Here is a 23148-nt window from a genome sequence, read left to right as displayed (position 1 = left end):
TCCTGGAATTTGAATAAATCACCTCCAGCACCTAAAATACCTCAAATAAGGAGCAGCGATTACAGCCAGAAATTTTTCCCGTCGTCCATCTTGGATTACCCAGAATCCTATCGCTTGTGTAGATCATATCAGCAAAGATATGATGAACTTTTTAAAATCTAATGAAGAGTTCTTTTTTTTCATATCCTGCCTCGACAGTGTAAGGAAAAATGAATTCGAACTTATGAAATGTCTTTCATGTCTTCAGGATTTTGCAAAAGACTTCATAGCCAGTGAATTGTTTTTCAAATGTGGTTTTGCAGACGAACATTGAAAATGAAGGAGAGGAAACCTGCATTTATATAACATTACTTGGTTGAGAGAGGGACAGGACTGCTGCTCAATGCTCCAGGGTTTAGTTGTTTTAGAAGAGAGAGAGAGGGGAAGGTAAAAAAGGTGGAAGAGTTGCATTACTAATCGGGATTAGTAATTGATGGCATACTGGAGGGTTGATCCACTGAGGCAATATAGATCAAGCTTAAAAACAAGATGGGTGCAATCTCTCTGTTAGGGTTATACTCTTGGTCTCCCAACAGCCACTGAGACATTGAGAAACAAATATGTTAGCAGATTATGGAAAGATGCAATAAAAACAGAGTTGTCATATTGGGTGAGTTTAACTTTCCCAATATTGACTGGGACTGCTTTCAAGCAAGAGGCTTAGCCGGGTCAAAATTTGTTAAGTGCATCCAAGAGGGTTTCTTGAAGTAGTATATGGATAGTCTACCTAGAGGAAGAACCATAGTGGACTTTGTACTGGCTAATAAGCCTGACTGGGTGACTGACTTTACAGAGGGGAGAGCACTTTGGAAACATTGATCACAACTCCTTACATTTTATGATAACTATGAATAAGGATAAGTAAGGACCTCATGACAAAATAATAAACTGGGGGAGGGCAAATTTCATCAGTATTAGGCAGGAGCTGGGAGTGTTTAATTGGGAAGAGTTGTTGTCAGGCAAGTCCACATTTGACATGTGGGAATTGTTTAAAGACCTGCTGATGAGATTTCAGGACCAGCATATTCCAATAAGGAGAAATGACATAGATGGCAAGGTAAAGGACCCTTGGGTAATGAGGGAAGTTATGAATTTAGTCAAAAGGAGAAAGAAAGTATGTGAAAGGTTTAGGAAGCTAAAATCAAACGGGGTATATGAGGAATGTAAAAGAAGCAGGAAGGAATTCAAGCAGGGAATTAGGGGAGCAAGAAGGGGCCATGAAATGACCTTGGCAAGAAGTCTTAAAGAGAATCCCAAGGCATTCTATACATACGTTAAGAACAAATGGATAATTCGGGAAAAGGTAAGACCACTCAAAGATAAAGGAGGGACTGTGCTTGGAGGCAAAGGATGTGGTCAAGTGGAAGCCTGGTTTAATGCAAAAAGCATAATGTCTGAATATCCAGTTGTCCCTCAAATCTTTGCTGTAATGTAAACTGTGTTTTTGTGCCAAAGGAATTACCAGGACAATGAAGATTCTGCTGGACAATTCCCTGATGCCTGGAAACTCCGAAAGTGTCTATTTAAATCAGAGACTTTGGATGTTTCAGATGAAATTGAGTAAATATTACCCAGTAAAAGTTAATCTATTAAATACGTAGACTAATTCCAGAGTAACTATTAAACTGACCCCAAACACACTCCCAATTCCACCAGATTACTTACATACCATTGACTTGACACTGCTTCCACACCTCTGGATCTGACCTCCCCTGGGACCTAATCCCTGGGACCTAATTTCTCCCTTCCCTCATTCTGCAGCCAACTCCAGTTCACCCACCCAACAACTGAAACGCACCCCCCATCCACTTTGACCCAACGGCCCAACCCCCCCTTCACCTGTTCCAGACCAGACTTTCCCCACACTTCACCTCCCGGAACCCCAGCACCACCCTTCACCTACACTAGATCTGACATCTCTGTTCACCATTCCGGATCTATTCCCCATGCTTCTGCTCCAGACCAGACTTTCCCCACACTTCACCTCCCGGAACCCCAGCACCACCCTTCACCTACACTAGATCTGACATCTCTGTTCACCATTCCGGATCTATTCCCCATGCTTCTGCTCCAGACCAACTACTGTCTCCCCCAACCTCCCTTTTGTCTCCCCACTGGCCCAATCCAGCCTGATCTACCTTTACAATCTGCAAACAGGTTATAAAACCTCCAACCCCAACACACTTTCCCTCACCCCCACAGAATTTGATTTCACTCACTCACCCTAATCTGCCCTAAACAGTGCATCACTTACCTGGCACCCTCCCCACCTGGTACCCTACACACCTGAAAGGCTCCCCACCTGGTACCCTACACATCTGAAACCCTACCCACCTGGCACCCTACGCACCTGAAACCCTACCCACTTGGCACCCTACACACCTGACACCCTACCCAGCTGGTACCCTATTTATCTGGCACCAACCAGCCCCTATCCTCCTAGCACTCTCCCCTCGGTTCCCTTCAAAGTGACTGGCTCTCATACTGGACTTTTTAATTGCAGAATACAGCAATTAATCCCTGTGTTGACAGCTCATGGTTTGCCTTCCCCAACCCCTCAAGTTCTCATATGAAAAAACTGTCAGACAGAAGTACAAATTTGCATTTGGCAAAGAGCTCTGATCAGAGTTGCCTGTCAGAAATGCCAATTATTCCTTTTGTAAGATTAACTGTCCCACTTTCTTTTTGTTTCATAATGCTGCCCAATCTTTTACATACACCTTAACAAAATCATGAAGTCGACATTTAATTCTGCACTCCACCCACTAATAGTCACAGACTTCAATGAAGAGTAAAATCAATAGAAGGGGTTAACATTATTTTCAGTACTTCTTCCAGTGTAGCACTCAATCATTGTATACCTAAGGGTCAGACAAGATTGTACATGGCATATCTTTGGTTTAGATCAGAACAGTGCTGGAAAAGCACAGCAGGTCAGGCAGCTTCCAAGGAGCAGAAAAATCGACATTTTGGACAAAAGCCTTTCATCAGGAATGCATATCATTACTGATTAGAGAATTTTAATACATGAAATTTACATTCATTGAATGTGGACAGACTGATAAGGTACATTTGTACTAATTCACTCCTTGCTTTTCTTGTAACCATTATATTTTGGAAGGAGAACTAACATTTGTTCTTCAAAACAAATAAAAGCAAATTCCTGTTGCAAATCCAAAATAAGAACAGAGCACACTGGCAGCACTCAGCAGATTGACCAGCATTTATGAAAGAGAGACAAGCTAATTTTTACATAAATTTTAGATTAGTGTTACAGAATTTTTTTTGTTAGAATTAAAATTTATTATTCGGCCTTACATCACACCTCCATATCTAATGTGGACTAAGAGAATATAGCAAATTATTAGTATAATTGGCACATATTCAAATATTGAGGTAACTAATCAGCTATTATTCACATTGCTTTGGAGTTGATCTCTAACTCCTCGCACTGGGTTAGAGTAGTGTGAGGTGTCACAGTAGTGGAGCCAAGGCCCACATCAGTTATGACACCTGATGCAGTTCTGATGTATGGAAAGATTAGTGGCATTAGACTGATATATTGTTCCATGAGAACTCTGAGAGCAACTTATATGTTCCTATTGAGGATTTCTTCTTAAAATTTGGAATTGAGTATGCCATAGGTAAGGGAGATGTTATGGTCCAGACCCCCTCAAAATATTTTAAGGTGGTAGCCTGGACCCTAACTTTTTCTTATTTTTGAAGGCAAATGTAAAGTGCTGTGTTCCAGATTCAATATGACTGGTCAAACTATTCGACATTAAGTAAGACACAACTTATTCAAACACAATAGTTGAGATAAATCAAAAGAAAGAAGAACTTAGAATAACTTCACTCTGTTGTAAGACTTAACAGAATAACAGATACGGTAACAATACTAATTAATTGTTCCAATATATATAGTAACATTTCACAGCTCATGGCAAAAAAGGCACATTCAGAAATCAAGTTTCCTCACATGCAATGTCCACAGTAGAAAGAGAAACACTCATTTCTAGCTGTAACTGAAATAAGGGAAAAATAGCTTCAACTTCTTCAAGACTCCAGCAACTTCTGCCAAATCTAAAAGTTCATAAGAACTCAAATTCCTAGTCGGTGAGAGCTGGCCACACCCATTCAATCTGCTTCTAATGTTCCAACTTTTTAAAAAAGAACCAAGGCTTCACAAACTGTTTACGTTACCATAGACTACTCTGTATCTCTTGTTCAATCCATCTCTTAAAAGATACCAGGACAAAATATACTACTGAAGGGCACAGCATTGTCACAGATAAGTTGACAGAAGTTAGGGATTGCATAAGAAAGAAATGAGTGATGAAAGAATGAGAAAAGTATGCAAGTGAAGGAGAAAGGCAGAAATAAAAGATTGAGAATGAAAAAGACAATTGGAAATTTAACTTTAGTGTTGAATTGCTATTCTGACTCAAAAGCAGTTGAATCATAGACAACCCTTTCACCAGCCACAGTGTATCACTCTGGATGGTTGGAACCCCCAGCTTTCATTGAACTACTTACATAACAAGTGATTAGTGTTAGCACCACAGCTGTTGATGCTTAATTTCTTCCAGCCATTGGGTAAATATCTACTGAGAATGTGTTGACTTTAGTTGCCAAAATAAACACAGTAAAGTAGAGTAGCAAAGAATGAAAGAAAATAAATGAGTGTTATTCTTTGTCACTAAACTGTTAGAAGAACTCTCAAGGCTACAAGTCCACTTACATCATTATCATGAAGATTTGTTTCATATCCAAATCATGATTTAAACTATCAGCAGGAAACATGAATTGAACTTGTAATAACAATCAGAGTCTTCGAGCACAGATGAAAGAGATAGATTTCACAGCCAAGGTGGTGATCTAATTTTCCTTTATAAACATTCCATATTCCAAATCCACTGAGATGGAGATGGTGTGTCTGCAGAACCCAGTCAAAGATGATGTCTTCAGAGGGATATGAATGAACCATATTTCGTATTGCATTAGTTCAATGTCCAGATCCTCAGCTGGGTGAAGTCAACCCATTAAAGCACCCAATCAATTGAACAATGTGACTATGGCTGTGAGAAGAATTCCTGTAACCTAATCAAGTTACAATTAGAAACACAATCATGTTTAAATTATTAGTCAGTTTTAGAGGGATGTCACATGACAACATGATCTTTTGTATATTTTAGGAACATGTTTTCTCAGTTGAACTGAACAGACAACTGAGAAACGGAGAGAGATCATTCCTTCCTCTTGGTCTGTCAGCCATTAACACTCTTTCCATATGGAGCAGACACAGACTTTTAATGAATGAACTCAACTCCACAGCTATGTCTCTAGAAGAACAATTAGATCATAGATCACCATCATGATTTTTAATTTTCTTGATGCTAAAAGCAGATTACCGTGTGAAAATAAAAAGACCATCAAAGCCAGCTGAGTCACAAAACTACAGATAATTCCTTTAAACCTTAATGAATTCTAATTTTGCAGTCCTGTAATCTGTATTGCATGCACGATAACTTCAAGGTCATAGATGTTTGTGTGAAAGTCGAAGTATGTTTTATTATTTTACCGAGATCAGTTCAAGTATAAAGCTAACCTCTTTTATTGTTGAGCTCAAGAAAATTATCCAATTGTTCTTTCATGATCACAACACATAAAAGATTAATGCTAATTTGATAAATATATCCCTTTCACAAAGAAAACCTGTTGTCAAATAAAGAGAGAGAAAAATTTGGAAGCTATTCTACTCCTGCTTACCTGGTGTTACATAATGAATAAGCAAGTAGTGTTGTGTGGTACAAAGTCATATAGGTCAAGGACATCTGGGGTAGTGACAGTAGGCACCTGATTTGTGCTGTCCTACTTGAAGATTACAATGTGAAAATTGCTACATGTCTCTGCATAAATAAGGCAAACAGAAAATACTCAGTGCTTAGCAGATTTGGAGCATATGCTGTAGGATCATAAGAACAATAAGTACTTTGGGCTGATACTCAAGATAGGGAAAAATGGACAGGCAAAAACAAAAAAGAAGTGATAGGGGGACAGGGGGACAGCATGCCAGGCTGAATAACCAAAGGAATAGTAATTTGAGGCAATTGGAAGAGATACTGTTGAATTGAGGAATTTGATTCTGATTATATTCACTGTTTTAAGGAAGTGAAGAAATTAGATTGAGCAATGTTGGAATAAAGATGCAAAACTTAGATTTGACATCATATTCGTGAAAATATAATTTGGGTCAATTTACAATTTTGTCATAGTAACACCAGTGTACTTGCCATAAAAATGTATTCCATCGTCATTTATATCATTGGGTCATGGGATAACAAGCGCATCCAAATTATCTACTTATATCTTCAAGCAAGGCCCCTGTTTCTCATGCTGAAAAGATGTTTAGAAAATGTATTCCCAAACAGTGGTTGTCATCATTTGATCCATATTGCTTGCGTTGTTATAGCATCATAGAGATGTACAGCATGGAAACAGTCCCTTCAATCCAACTCATCCATGTCAACCAGATATCCTAAACTAATTTAGTCCCGTTTAACAGCACTTTTGATGAGCATCTGGCAATGTGATACCACCTTAATATTGATTGCCTATGTCTGCAATAAGAAGGTGTGTGAAACAGCAACAAAGAATCCTCCTTAATTTGCTCATCATTTTGAAGTATTTATGATTAGGCCATTAATTGCATGTGACATCACTGGTGAAATTAGCTGTGATTAGTTACTGACACCTAGGGCAGCAGGGAACTTGAATTAACATGGATAATTTGAACTCAAGTATTCTCCAATACTTTGTAATGGTACCTATTCCCTCACACTGTCAACACCAGTCATTTCTTGAAGCCACTGATATCATTGTTGAAATCAAATTTTTAAAGAAAATCAGTAGAAAATAGACAAAGTAAACCGAGGGCAAATTGATCACAAGTTGAGGAAGTGTTTGGTGTGTGAACATGATTTAAGAGGCAATGACAGAAAGGGGGAGAAAAATCATCTATGGACAGAGCATTCTTAATTATTGCAGCAAAAGGTCAATCCCACAGTGCAGAGAATTATAGACGACAGCGAAAGATGACGTTGAGCAGGGATCGAGCTTCAAAAAGGTACATTTACATGGCAGCGTCATTGCTATACTTTGCTGTGTTTGATCAGGTGCTACACTGACCTTTAGGAAAGGCTGGAAAGTAAATGTTATTTTATTTCCAATAACCCCAGAGGAAACAGATTATGAAGTCTGACTCCAAATGTCATAGAAATAAAACAAAGTAAAAGTTCAAGTCGAAAACAAAACGTGGCGTCGTTAAATTATTTACATACTTTTTATGGTGCCATTATAGTGAAATGTGGGCATAAGCGAAGTAGTTTTGCAACCCAGGGAAAAAGATATGTGTGGTGTATGGACTTATTATAACATAAAGTAGGCATAGAGAGTCAGTTGTTAACTCAAACACAAAGAATGTTATAATTTAAAGGGGCATAGAATCATCATTTCTCTGGTGATGTGTTGTAGTTAGACAAATGCTAGACGAATGCAAAAAGAACAGGCATCAAAACTCCAAAATTCAACAATGCTGCAATGAAATCTCACAATATATTTAAATAAACATATAGTTATCACCACTGATATAGAAGGAAGAGTTCAGTGTTAAATTATTTGGATTAAAGTCTGATAAACAAAATTGATTACACTGTTGTATGTTGTTGCTATAAATCAACATGCACTCCAAAAATAGGCTAATGTTTTAAAACTGTTTTAACAGAATACTATTAACATTTAGATATGCAACTTTGAGCCTCTACCTTAGGAAGGATATACTTGCCATAGAGAGATGTGTAGTGGAGGTTCCCCAGACTACGTTGTGGTGCAACTATCCACATGGAGACATGGAGAATAATGGATTTATAATTTCTCAAATTTAGAACTTTAATCTGTGTGAAGGGGATAAGTGTGGGCAGGGTGGATGCAGAAAGGCTGATTTCCCTGTTTAGAGGTTGGTTGTGATGATGGTGATTGAACCAGGGAACACCGTCTCAAAATCGGTAAGCTTCGCATGGTCATGGAGGAGAGATCATATCCAGAGTGAGCCACGGCCTGAGTAAGCGTGTATTTCCACGATTTTGGAACAGACTGCGGATTCAGTGCAGAGAGGTGTTTTTGATATTTTTGGATTAAAGTTTTAAGGTCTTACAAGAGAATAAATTGAGGCCCTGAATCAGGTGCCCAAAGAGCAGCACTGGAAAACCATAAGTTCAATGGTTGGTAATACCTGCTTTTTAGACCGTCTACTATAAGTTACTTTCAGATTGAAAGTGATTAGGAAAAATATTTTACAGATCAAAAGCTAAAAGGCCATTGGGAAATTTTGAAAAATCAAATGAAAAGTCAATGAATAAAATAGAGATGCAGGGCCCTGCACCTGGACCCAATATACCAACCACTACAGCGGACAGCTGAAACTGACAACCGGAAGCGGCAGGGACAGAGCACTATAAACACCAGAAGAAACATCAAAGAAGCGCTTCGCAGGAGGCTCCCAAGCACTGATGATGTCGCCTAGCCAGGGGATGAAACGTTTGCAACAAAAACTTCCAGCTCGGCAAACAGAACCACAACAGCCATGCAATGTGTTGTGCTTGTCTGGTGTTGGATCTGCTAGACCTCTATGTGGTTCCTATTTGTAGCAAGTGTTGGTTGCTTGAGGAATTCCTGATCAGAGTTGATGAGCTGGAGTCAGAGCTTCAAACAATGTGACATGCCAGGGAGGTAAAGAATTACCAAGATGCTCTGTTTCAGGAGGCAGTCACACATCCTTCAACTAAATACCTAAAGTTTGGTCAGTGGTCAGGGACAGGAGGTATGACTCTGACTGAGGTATGTAGAGGGATCCAAGAGGTAGTGCTGAAGGAGCCTCAGCTTTTGAATTTGTCTAGGAGACAGTGAGGTCTGCAGATGCTGGAGATCAGAGTTGAGAGTGTGTTGCTGGAAAAGCATAAGGAGTCAGGTAGCATCCAAGGAGTAGGAAAATCGATGATTCGGACCGGAGCCCGATTCCTGATGAATTGCCTCTTCAATGTTGCAATTGTACAAGCCTCCACCACATCTTCTGGCAGCTCATTCCAAACACGTACCACCCTCTGCATGAAAACATTGCCCCTTAGGTCTCTTTTATATCTTTCCCCTCTCACCCTAAACCTATGCCCTCTAGTTCTGGACTCCCCAGGGAAAAGTCTTTGTCTATTTATCCTGTCAATGCCCCTCATAATTTTGTAAACCTCTATAAGGTCACCCCTCAGCCTCTGATGCTCCAGGGAAAACAGCCCCAGCCTGTTCAGTCTCTCCCTATAGCTCAGATCCTCCAACCCTGGCAACATCCTTGTAAATCTTTTCTGAAACCTTTCATGTTTAACAACATCTTTCCGATAGGAAGGAGACCAGAACTGCATGCAGTATTCCAACAATGGCCTAACCAATGTCCTGTACAGCTGCGACATAACCTCCCAACTCCTGTACCTTCTCAGCCCATTGGCCCATCTGGTACAGATCCTGTTTTAATCTGATGTAACCCTCTTTGCTGTCCACTACACCTCCAATTTTGGTGTCATCTGCAAACTTACTAACTGCACCTCTTATGCTCGCATCCAAATCATTTATGTAAATGACAAAAAGTAGAGGACCCAGCACTGATCCTTGTGGCACTCCACTGGTCAGAGGCCTCCAGTCTGAAAAACAACCCTTGACCACCACCCTCTGTCTTTTACCTTTGAGCCAGTTCTGTATCCAAATAGCTAGTTCTCCCTTTATTCCATGAGATCTAACCTTGCTGATCAGTCTCCCATGAGGAACTTTGTCAAACACCTTACTGAAGTCCATATGGATCACATCGACTGCTCTGCCCTCATCAACCTTCTTTGTTACTTCTTCAAAAAACTCAATCAAGTTTGTGAGACATGATTTCCCATGCACAAAGCCATGTTGACTATCCTGAATCAGTCCTTGCCTTTCCAAATACATGTACATCTTGTCACTTTTTTTTCCAAGAAGATATTACCAGAAATATTGAAATCTCTGTCTTTATGACCCCTCTGAAAAGAAAATCCGAAGACAACGTAACCTTGTTAAAGGAGCAGCATCGTCACAGGAGGGATAAACAAACTGACTGTAACACTGGTTCAGGGAGCCATTTAAGAGAAAGGAGAAAAGTCAATTGTAGTTGTAATCAGGGCTAGTTTACTCAGGGGAATAGACCCTGTTCTTTTTGGCCAGGATTGATAGGCCCTGCCAGGTGCCTGATTTCAGGATATTCAACCTGCCCTGCAGAAGATCTTGGAGTGGGTGTGGAAGGATCCAGTTGTTGCAATCCATGTAGTTGCCAATAATATAAGCAGAAAGAGGAAAGAGGTTCTGCTGAGGGAAAGTGAGCATTTAGGGGCTACATTAAAGAGCAGAACCAAAAAATGAAATAATGTACAGGATACTATGTGAGCCACAAGCTAATTGGCAAAGGGTCAACAAGATTAAAGAGGTAAATGTGTGACTGAAAGATTGAGTGTGTGTGTAGTTGCATTGAAAATTAGAACATCAAAGATAAAGGAGAAGGTAGATTGTAGATTCATGAAGGATCTGATTGTTACCAGAAAATAAAAGGAAGGAGCAGAGTACTTCAATCTCATATTGCACAAGAAAGCATAAAACTTTGGGGAAATTTGATGATAGAACAAATTTAAAAACTTTGCATCTTAATGCATGAAGCATTCGGCATAATGTATTTGAACTGATGGTGTAAGTCAAAGTAAATGATTATGATCTCATAGCTGTATGGAAACATGGTCACAAGGAGATCGAAAATGGAAACTTAATGTTCAGGGATATTTGACCGATTGGTAAGACAGGAGGGACAGAAAAGGTGGTGGGGCAGCATTGTTAAGTAGGAGCATGTAAAAAGAATAGCACAATAATTATGAGTAACTTTAATTGGGTTAATCAAATTGAAAAGGGTAACAATGACAATGAATTAATTGAGTGCATGAAGGAAAGTTCCTGAGAGCAATAGGTCATGGAGTCAACCGGGGAGCAGGAGACCTTAGATCTGGTAATGAAGCAAGCGTATTAAATCAGCTTTGTGTAAAATATCTGCGAGGAAGTAGTGATCATAACATGATATTTAATGTTTAGTTTGAGAATGAAAATCTTGGAGTGGAAACAACTGTGTTTAATTTAAATAAAGGATATGACAATGAAATGCAAAATGGAGTCAGTTGAAGTGAATTGGGCTGATAGATTAGCAGGAATGACAAAAAGCAAACAGTGGCAGACATTTGAGGAGGAAATTTATGGTTCTCAGCAAAAAGACATTCAGGTAAGGATGAAGAATTCTACAAGAGGGATTAATGAGTCATGGTTCATGAAGGAAATTAGGAGAGTATTAAACTGAAAGAGACAGCAAGAAGGCCATGATAGCCCTGAAGACTTGGATAAATTCAGAATCCAGCAAAGTATTAAAAAGATAATAAACTATGAGGGCAAACTAGCGAAGAATATAAAAGCTAACAATAAGAGCTATATATATATATATAAAGAAGGAGGTCAAAGTGAACATAGAACCCTTAGAAATTGAATCTGGGGAGATTATTTTGGGGAATAAGGAAATGGCAGAGGAATTCAACAGATCTTTTGCATCAGTCTTTATGATGGAAGAAACTCTGAACATGCTACTAATAGTAAAGAATACAAGAAAGGAACTAAGTGCCATCACCATCAGTAGAGAAGTAATATTAGATAAACAAATGAGCGATGTTTGAGAAGATTTGTAGCTCAGGTTGATGATATGTATGTAAGTTAGCTCACTGAGCTGGAAGGTTTGTGTTCAGATGTTTCATCACCATACTAGGTAACATTATCAGTGAGAGTCACCGCTGAAGTGCTGGTGGTATGTCCCACCTTTCAGTTTATAGGTCTTGGTTTCTTAAGATGGGTGATGTCATTTCTGTTTTTTTTTCCTAAGGGAAAGTAACTAGGATCTAAATCGATGTGTTTATTGATGGAGTTCTGATTATAATGCCATCCTCTAAGAATTCTCATGCATGTACTTGTTTTGCCTGTCCAAGGATGGGACATACCACTAGCGGTCCACCAGAGACACTCACTGATGATGTTACCTAGTATAGTGATGAAACATCTGAAAACAAACCTTCAAGCTCAGCAAGCTAACTTACATACTTAACAAACTAATGAGACTACAGGCTAATAAACCCCCTGGCCCTGATGGCTTACAATGTAAGCTACCTCCTTAAAGAGGTAGCTATACAGGAGATGCATTGGATGCAATTTTCCAAACATCTTTGGAATCTGAAGATGTAAAAAATAACTGGCAACCCATATTCAAGGAGAGAGGAAGGAAATGTGTAGCTATAGGTTGATTAACCTAACACCTATTGGGATAATTATCAAGGAATTAGTAGCAGAATATTTGGAAACATCACAATACGATCAAAGAGAGTCAGTATGGCTTCATTAAACAGAAATTGTGCCTGCCTAATTTATTACAGTTTTTTGAGGAAGCCTCAACCAGAGTAGAGAGAGGGGAACCAGTAGATGTGTTGTATTTTGGCTATCAGAAGATGTTCAGCAAGGTACTTCACAAAAGCTTAAGTCATAAGATATGATCCCAAGGTATTGGAGGTAGTATATTACTGTGGATACAGAATTGACTCTTGGGCAGGAAACATCAAATTACGGTAAAGGGTTCTTTTTCAGGTTGGTCATCCCTAACCAATGGTATTCCACAAGGATCATTGCTGGGACTGCAACCATTTACATTATGACTTGGATGAAGGAAGCGAATGTCAGGGAGCATAGTTTGCAGATGACACAAATAGATGGAAAGACAGGTTGCAAAATGGGCAAAAGGTTATTAAATGGAATATAATGCGTCAAAACGTGAGGTTGTTCATTTGGGAAGGGAGGACAAAATCACAAAATTTTATTTAAAATAGAGAAAAAATGTAGAAAGCTTCAAAACAGAGAGGACTTGGGGGTATTTGTGCAGAAAACACAGGAAGCTACCACACAGGTGCAGCAGATCATCAGGAAGGCTAATGGAATCTTGGCCCTTATTTCAAAGAGGTTTAAGTGTAAGAGAAGTCTTATTGCAACTGTACAAGATGCTGGTGAGGCCAAATTTAGAGTACTTCGAGCAGTTTTGGTCCTGTGTTTTAAGAAAATGTATTGTATCATTTGAAGCAGTTCGGTGAAGGTACACTAGGATATTTCCTGGTATGGAGGAACTGTCTAATAAGAAATTATTAAACAGGTTGGTACACTACTAAGAGAATGCAAGGTGATCACATTGAAACATATCGGATTCTTAAGGGGCTTGGCAGTTCCAGAATTAAGGAATGCCAATTTAAGACTGAGGTGAAGAAGAATTTCTTCTCTCAGAGGATTGTGAGCCTTTGGAATTCCTTGCCATAGAGAGCTGTGGGGGCAGAGTCCTCAAGTATGTTTAAGGCTGAAATAGATTCCTGATCAGTAAGGGAATCAAGAGTGATGAGAAACAGCAGGCAAGTGGACATAAGGAATGCCTGATCAGTCATGATCCCATTGGGTGGTGTAGCAGTCGAGGGGCCGAATGGCTTATTCACGTTCCTACTTCTTATGGTTGAAAGTAAGGGGAAAAGTATTTGTGACTGAGAGGAGGAGGAATATCTTCACTTGGAGTGTGGTAAATCTTTAAAATTCCCTTCCTCAGGGGGCTGTCGAGGCTCAGTCATTGAATATGCTCAAGACAGAAATTGGAATGTTTCTTGTTACTTGTCATATCAACGGACATGTGAATGACACATAAGACGTCTAAAACATGCATTGCAACAAATAACAATTGATTAGGCCATTAATTTTCCAGCTTTTCTTTGGTATGTCTTTCCTAATGTCACACTGTTTTGGATTTTGGGACAATCAGCCTTTTTTTCTTGAGAATTAGTTAGCTAATAGTGGGAGTAGAGTGCTTCCACCAACCCTTCTTTGTAAATAATTTCCAATGAATCTGTTCAGAGACATTATTGCACACCTCTGGAGCCATTGGGACTTTAACATAGAAAGGATACCACAAGCTCCTCCTTTTAATCAACAAGTCCAGACAAGCTATGACTCACAGGTTAAATCCTCTGGCCCAGAGGCAGGGACATTACCATTGTATTTTAAGACGCCCGCTAAATATTTTTATTTAACCTGTTCAGATATGTTATGATACCTCTGGAACAGAGGTAGGGACACTACCACTATGCTACATCAGCTTGTCTCACTCCCATTGTACTAGGTGGGTGGTTAACAAGCCTACTGAGCTGAATGACAATGATACTTATGCTACAACACAGGCCATATTCACAGTCAGGCATCAGCTTACATGAACAAACATATGAAGGAATGGAAGAACATCATTTGGAAGTTACCCTGCATGCATCACATGCATCCTATAAGGTTGCCTCCACCCTCCATATCCTTCTGTGATGCCTGCCCAGTTTCCCCGTTCCCTAAAACTCTGGGACTTGTCTTGCTCAGATGGCCACGATCTTCTTGATATTTCTTCCTGCAGTCCTACAAACAGGTGCTGTTGGGGCTGAAGGAGCTGCCAGCCAATCACATTGCCTGCAGCAGCTCCTGAAGGTGGGAATATCCTTCCAAGTGAGGAGGAGTGTTAAAGTCCCAGATTTAGCCAATTTAACTTGCCTGCACTGCGTTTTGGCTGTGGGACTGGCTGACAGGGAGTGGGTCAGTTTTCAGCTGACTTTCCCCCTGTGAGCTGTACAAGCAGTTTTTCCCCGGGACACCTCCCCAAAAAAAGTCGGCTGTGATAAACCCTACAAAGCTATGGGGAATCAATAACTAATTCCCTTGTGAAAGCTGTCAAATAGGTGCTCCCCCAACACCTTTGATGGCTCGCTTTGCCCATAAAGGGCTTTGCATGTAAACTTCTAATTGGCTACATGGGTGATTACTGGTGGTGGTTCATAGTTAAAAACACCAATAAGAAAGTTACGGTGATTTGGTCATGGGCAAGTTGATCCATTGAGCGTAATAACACTTCCAGATATAAAAAAGAAAGAAATGGAGCAGACCCATGATAGTGCCCTGGCTTAGACGGTTCAAGTCTCTGCCTAGAAGCAGGAGAATCTGGGTTCAGGTTCCAGTGGTGCCTGCTCTTCACTTTAAGAGGGGCCTCATGGCATAGTGGTAATCTCTGAAGTAGGAGGCTTCGTTTAAAGTCCCAGTTGAGGACATAGGTTTGCGGAGTGGTTAGCACTGCAGCCTCACAGCGCCAGGGACCCGGGTTTGATTCCAGCCTCGGGTGACTGTCTGCGTGGAGTTTGCACATTCTCCCCGTGTGGGTTTCCTCCGTGTGGGTTTCCTCCGGGTGCTCCGGTTTCCTCCCACAGTCCAAAGACGTGCAGGTCAGGTGGATTGGCCATGTTAAATTGCCCATAGTTTTAGGCTCATTAGACAGAGGGAAATGAGTCTGGGTGGGTTAGTCTTTGGAGGGTCGGTGTGGACTTGTTAGGCTGAAGGACCTGTTTCCACACCGTAGGGAATCTAATCTAAACAGACCAGAGGGGCAACCTTTTCACACAGAGGCTGGTTCATATTGCAACAAGCTGCCTGAGGAAGTGGTAGAGGCAAATAAAATTACAACATTTAAAAGACATTTGGACAGGCGCAATTGATAGGAAAGGTTTAGAGGGATATGGGCCAAATACAGAAAAATGGGGCTAGTACAGTTTAGGAAAGCTAGAGTTAGGCTGAAGGGTCTGTTTCCTTGCTATATGATCCATGACCTGTTCCAGATCTGAGTCATAATGTTTCTGAAACAGGTGGATTAGAAAATATCTATAAAGCTGAATCATGGACTGTGTACTGGGTCATAACCTGACTGTCTGTCCCTCATCCATTGTTACGTTTGTGTTGGGTGTCATTTTAAGTAAGAAATATGTTTCACATAGGGAACTTGGTGATGACTCTCCATGAATTCTGTAAGCTATTCTTAAAAGAACAACTTTTAATTGGCTGTTTGGGTGATTACTAGTTAATATTTAAAAATAAGAAAAAAGTAATGCTGATCTTGTGGTGGGAAATTTGTTTGGTTGCCATATCACACATGGTTAAGAACAAGGAGAAGACCATCTCTGTCAGCAGGAATCCTCGCACAGGCAATTGTCACCATCAGCATCCTATGCACCAACTTGAGGATGGGAAACCCTGCCCACTAAAAGCTCGAGTTCCAGTCCTGAGGACTAAGGGGACTCAGACTCGGAGATAGAAACTGAGGTGTCTGAAAGTCAGTCAGAGGTCGTCACTGAGGGCAAGACCCCTGCAGGGTCTTTGCAGAACAGATGCTCACCTACTTATTATACGCTTCCCAACCAGACCCTGAAAGCAACAGGAATGGGGCCATGGGCAAAAGTGCTCATCATAGAGTGAGGAGGATCCCACAGACTCAGAGGGGAGGGTGAATCATGCTGATCACCCACACCAGTGAGATCAGTGCAACTGTTTGACACATGAATGAGGCATATGAAACTAAAAGGTATCAAATGTATTTCCCCATCTTTACTAAATTTGGTGATCTTGGATGAGGGTGATTGCAAATGTTAGCCTCAAATTTGAGACCAGTCTTGAATTTTTAGATCTGTTTGAAGTCTGTCCCATTTAGCTTGGTGACACTACCACAAATATGGTGGAGGATACTCTCGATTTGAGGACAGGACTTTATCTCCACAGTCTATGGAGTAAAAGCAGGAGATCAGCACTAGGTAACGGTACTCATTTGAAGAGCTAGTACAGACACAATGGGTTGATTGGCCTCCTGCACCATAAGGATTTGGTAAAAATACAGGGAGTTCTTAGGTTGAGAATGGGTTCTCTTCTTGAGTCCGTTCGCAAGTTAATTTGTACGCAAGTCAGAACACAATGCAGAATAATATTAAATAGCCATTTGTAAGAATGGGAAATAACACAATACAAGATTTTGCCCGCAACATCGATTTTCCTGCTTCACGGATGGTGCCTGACCTGCTGTGCTTTTCTAGCACCACTCTGATCTAGATAATACAAGATAAGACAGTACAGCACAGCAACAGGTCTTTTGGCCCATCTGTTCCTTCATTGGATATTAAAAATTACATCCCAATACGAGAGCGTATCCTAAACCATGAGTCCTCATAAGCCAGATGTTCGTGAAACAGGGAGCCCCCTGTACATTGCATGAAATTATTGTTTACTGTTGATCTCAGACTTATATTGTCATCTGCCTTATAACATTACAGCCAGCACGGATTTGTGAGGGGTAGGTTTTGCCTTACAAGTCTTATTGAATTCTTTGAGGAGGTGACCAAGCATGTGGATGAGGGTAGAGCAGTGGATGTAGTGTACATGGATTTTAGTAAGGCATTTGATAAGGTTCCCCATGGTAGGCTTATGCGGAAAGTCAGGAGGCATGGAATAGTGGGAAATTTGGCCAGTTGGATAGAGAACTGGCTAACCGATCGAAGTCAGAGAGTGGTGGTAGATGGTAAATATTCAGCCTGGAGTACAGTTACAAGTGGAGTTCTGCAGGGATCAATTCTGGGTCCTCTGCTGTTTGTAATTTTTATTAATGACTTGGAAGAGGGAGTTGAAGGGTGGGTCAGTAAATCTGCAGACGATACGAAGATTGGTGGAGTTGTGGATAGTGAGGAGGGCTGTTGTCGGCTGCAAAGGGACTTAGATATGATGCAGAACTGGGCTGAGGAGTGGCAGATGGAGTTCAACCCTGTCAAGTGTGAGGTTGTCCATTTTGGAAGGACAAATAAGAATGAGGAATACAGGGTTAACGGTAGGGTTCTTAGTCAGGTGGAGGAATAGAGGGAGTGGTAGAGTCAGCATCATTGGTGACCTTTAAGCGGCAATTGGATAGGTACATGGATAGGTGCTTAAGTTCGGACAAATGTTCGGCACAACATCATGGGCTGAAGGGCCTGTTCTGTGCTGTATTGTTCTAAGTTCTATGTTCTATTACAAGGTACAGTTCAGTGAATATATATATATATAGTGTTATGAAAGCAGCAAAACATTATCTTTAGATTAGATTAGATTACGTTACATTACAGCGTGGAAACAGGCCCTTCGGCCCAACAAGTCCACACTGACCCGCCGAAGCGCAACCTACCCATGCCCCTACATTTACCGCTAACCGAACACTATGGGCAATTTAGCATGCCAATTCACCTGACCTGCACATCTTTGGACTGTGGGAGGAAACCGGAGCACCCGGAGGAAACCTACGCAGACACGGGGAGAACGTGCAAACTCCACACAGTCAGTTGCCTGAGGCGGGAATTGAACCCGGGTCTCTGGCGCTGTGAGGCAGCAGTGTTAACCACTGTGCCACCGTGCCGTCCACATTTACTAAATAGATTCAATTAAAATAATATTTTGAGTGTAGTTAAATATTAACCCTTTTGCATTTAATGAATGTTGTTGTCTTGCTATGCTGCAGAGGATCAATTGCAGGGCTGTTTAGTTGCATTGCATTTCATTTCTCATTGCATTGCAGTTGTGATGGAAAACCATTGTAATAGTTGTTAAGATATGTTCTCGTTCTAGTGATTCAAAATGTGTTGTAAAACACCTAATGGGAGGGAACGCTTTGAAACTTTTGTAGTTATGCATATTATTAGAACAATTTATACTAACTACCCTTATTCCAGTTTTGCTTGCTCACACATTATGTTTGAAGGAGTGCGTATTCAATGATAAGTCCTCAGAAGGACATTCTGGGATGATACCTGTATACTCACACAGATCTGGTTGTAATTCACTGTTCAGAAAAGAGCAGAGCTTTCTTGCTAATATCAGTATTCAACTGGTTCAGAACATAAGAAACCAGGCTCTGAAATCTTAAAAAATATTTTGAGCTTAATGTGCAAGATAGAAATGTTATTGTGACATCTTCAAACTAAAATTAATTATAATGACAATCTAGTAGTCAGTAAAAACTGTAATCATACTATTTTCATGCCATAGTTTATAAATTCTTCTTAAGACTCAAAGGACGTTAAAATCAAAACTTAATTCGCAGAGGAGGTATTAATTCAAATTCATTCCTAGCATGCTGGTACATATACAAATGCGTTTTCTTGATAAGTCAGCAGTATAGAAACACATTTGAAGAGGCGATGATGGTATAATGGGAATGCCACTGGATAAGTAATTCTGAGTCCTCAACTAATCCTTTAAAGGCCCTCTTGTCATGCAGTGGTAGTGTCCCTACTCCAGATTGAGAGGTCCAGTTCAAGCCTCACTTGTTCTAGAGGTGCATAATAATATCTCTGAATAGGTTGATTAGGAAAATAAGTTAAATTTTAAAAAAAAACAACATGTTTTAAGCTCTTATAGTGATAAATGTTTGTATAATTTGGACCAGTCTATATTAAGTTGCTCAACATATTGAAGTGAACTTCGCCATCCCATACACAGGCACCTGTTAAGGGAACAGGATCTTTGCACTGTATTGATCAGAACAGGAGCCAATTATTATCCCTTTCATTAGGCAGCAAAATATCTACAGTCTGTATCACTCAGGAGGCTCTCTAAAGGGCCAGCTAGTTCAATTTGCCTTTTTGAACAACTGCATAGAAATGCTAATTTAGCATATTCACAAATGATAGCTCAATTAAAAATTACCGGAATGGGATTTTGAGAGTATTTTTAATTAATCAACAAAAGCAGTGCAACTGATTCATTATATGTTTTAACAATGTGATTCCAGATCTTGGCATGTTATTAAGGCTAGCGACACACAGAACAATTTGTAATTCTAAAGCGCATTTAATGTAGTTAAATGTCCCAAGACATTTCGCAGCAGCTTTCTCAAAATAAGTTTAAGAATGAGCTGTGTAACGAAACAATGAATAGGTGACCAAACAGGTAGATATTTTATTAGATTCCCTACAGTGTGGAAACAGGCCCTTCGGCCCAACAAGTCCACACCGACCCTCCGAAGAGCAACCCAACCAGACCCATTCCCCTACATTCACCCCTGACTAACGCACCTAACACTATGGGCAATTTTGCATGGTCAATTCACCTGACCTGCACATCTTTGGACTGTGGGAGGAAACCGGAGTACCCAGAGGAAACCCACACAAACATGGGGAGAATGTGTAAACTCCACACAGACAGTTGCCCGAGGGGGGAATTGAACCCAGGTCTCTGATGCTGTGAGGCAGCAGTGCTAACCACTGAGCCACCATCTTAAAGATGGAGAGAAAGTTGTTGATACAGAAATACTCTAGAATGTTGGACTCTGGGAGATGAAGGCACAGCTGTCAATGGTAGAGTGGTGAAAGCCAGAAATGTGTAAGTATGAGCAATCTAATTACTAAAATAACAATATCGCAATTTTCAAAAATATACATAATATACTGATGTTCAATCTGTGATTTCTATTTTGCCTGATATCCTGTCGAGTATGCAGTTGCAAAAGTAAAATTTCAAACCATGCCTTTCTTCATTGTAAAACATTATTAATTGAAATGAATGAATAAAGGTTCAGCCAGTAATAATTGTATTTCCGAATATCTGCACATAAAATGATCTCCATGAATTTCAAACAAATTGTCCTTACTCTTAGTACTGATATTTTAGCTGCATGTGAAATATGTACTCAGGATTCCAATATGCTCAGTGATGTTACAATCTTGTCACCTAATTGTCTTATCAGGTGCCACGACAATAGAAAAATATGACCTGAGAACAAACACTTGGACCCAAGCTGGAGTGATGAATGGCAGGCGGCTGCAATTTGGCCTTGCTGTCATAGATGATAAACTTTATGTGGTTGGAGGCAGAGATGGCCTGAAGACTTTAAACACTGTAGAATGTTACAACCCTAAAACAAAGACCTGGACTGTTTTGCCTCCTATGTCAACTCACAGACATGGTCTCGGTAAGAAATGTGCGGGTTTCAGTGCGTGGAAGAGAATGGAATTGTTAAGTGCTGACTGTTCTGAATGATAATCTTTTTTAAAAATTATAAAAGGATAGTTTTCAATTAGAATTCCCTTCTATCTTCCCCCCACTTACCCTCCAAAAATAATCAAGGTGTTTGTTGAAAATTTACAATCATTTTGTTTGATTTGTCACAGTTTTTGGAACATTTTCATACGAAGCCAGTTTTTTTCAAAACCACTCTCACATGATTGTCGATATTTTATTTGTAAAATTTTCTATGTATTTATAACTGGAAATGCTAAATGGGTTACAATGCTTTTATTTTCATGTTTGTACTATTTTCAGTTGAATGAGCTTCATTTTCATATCAGACACTTGGAGGATTCTGTACTATTTGGAGAATAATTGTGTAAATACCTGTCTTTTTTTCTTATTCATTCATGGGATGTGGGCATCACTGGATGGGCCAGCATTTATTTCCCATCACAATGCTGACAGAGCAACTGAGGGACTGGTTATTTAAAAACTGACAATGCCAAACCAAGACAGACACTTCCTTTAAATAACCTTTCCTGTTATTTGAACAAAGCTGACAGTTATTTGTTTCAGACACGGAAAAAAAAAAATCTGAGGGAATATTCTGAGGTGAATATGAGAATCCCTGAGGAGCATTATAATTCCTGTGGCAGTCATGGAATAATTTCCATTCTCATCAATCTTGATTTACAGAGAACAAGAGACTTATAAAACCTAAAGTTTAGCAGCAACCCCCAATATTAGCAATGAATTCCAGGTTTTATTTGACAAGAGTATTGAATAAAAATAAATCTCTGTTTTGCAATATGAATATGTGAGCAGTGTAGAATCTGCAATGCAATCAAGGATGTGATGTAATTGAGCATGATTAAAGTTCTAGTTTAATGACTTTAGTTCTCTGATTAAGCTAGTGGAATTTAATGTATTAGATATTACTAGAGAGAGTGAGAGAGAGACGGCTGTTGGTTATGAAAAGTAGTCATACGGATATGTTGCTAGATTAACAAATTCTATTCTGGTTTAGAAACAGTTCTTGTTGAATATTTAATCCATTGATATTAAATGTAATGCATTTCTCCACTATATTAAGTAAGCTACTTACTAGACTAGCATAACACATTGATGAGTTATCACAGACGATCAGTCACGATCATATTCAATGGCGAACAGGCTGGAAATGCTAAATGGGTTACAATGCTTTTATTTTCGTGTTTGAACTATTTTAAGTTGAATGGGCTTCATTTTCATATCAGATACTTGGAGCATTCTGTACCATTTGGAGAATAATTGTGTAAATACCTGTTTTTTTCTTATTCATTCATGGGATGTGGGCATCACTGGAGGACCAGCATTTATTTCCCATAACTAGTTGCCCTTGAGAAGGTGGTAGTGATCCGCCTTCTTGAACCAAATGGTGGACCTAAAATGTCATTGGACAGAGAGAATTCCAGATTTTGTCCCTTCCAAAACATTGAAGGAAAGGTGTTACATTCCCCAATTCAGGTTGGTAAGTGGCCTTGAGGGGAATTTACAGATTATGGTTCTCCCGTATATCTGCTGCCTTTGTCCTTCTTGGTCATACTGGGTGTATGTTTGGAAGGTGCTGTCTCAGGCATTTTGGTGAATTCCTACAGTGCGTCTTGTTTGGTACACAACTGAGCATCAGTGGTAGGTAAAGCATTTGTTGGTGTATGCGGTAAAAATCAAGTGGACTGTTTTGTTCAGGATGCTGTCAAGCTTCTTGAATGTTGTTGGAGTTGCACTGGTCCAAGCAAGTGGAGAGCATTCCACCATATTTCTAACTTCTGCCTTGCAGATGATGGACAGGCTTTGGGGATTTGGGAAATGAGATACTCACTGCAGAATTCGTAGCCTTTGAGCTGCTATGATAACCATTGTATTTATATGGTTAGTCCAGTTAAGTTTCTCGTTAATGAATCCCCAGAATGTTGAAGGTGTGAGATTCAGTGATGATGATATCATTGAATGTCAAGGGGAGATAGATACGCTCTCCTGTTGGTCATTGCCTCACAATTAAGTGACACACGGCCAAGCCTATACATTGTC

General features: G+C 40.0%; 1 protein-coding gene across 1 annotated transcript in view; it reads left to right on the top strand.

Annotated features, from left to right (window-relative positions):
- Positions 1 to 23148, top strand: part of LOC122550513 (kelch-like protein 1) — a 423308-nt gene that overhangs the window by 315664 nt on the left and 84496 nt on the right. The window contains exon 7 of the mRNA XM_043691355.1: positions 20816 to 21040. Within this exon, the coding sequence (XP_043547290.1) occupies positions 20816 to 21040 (225 nt within the window). The remainder of the gene's footprint in view (positions 1 to 20815; positions 21041 to 23148) is intronic.

The sequence above is a fragment of the Chiloscyllium plagiosum genome, chromosome 6 (genome assembly GCF_004010195.1).
Source record: "Chiloscyllium plagiosum isolate BGI_BamShark_2017 chromosome 6, ASM401019v2, whole genome shotgun sequence".
NCBI lineage: Eukaryota > Metazoa > Chordata > Chondrichthyes > Orectolobiformes > Hemiscylliidae > Chiloscyllium > Chiloscyllium plagiosum.
The sequence above is the reverse complement of the archived record's forward strand: the minus strand, read 5'-3'. Positions and strand labels throughout refer to the sequence as shown.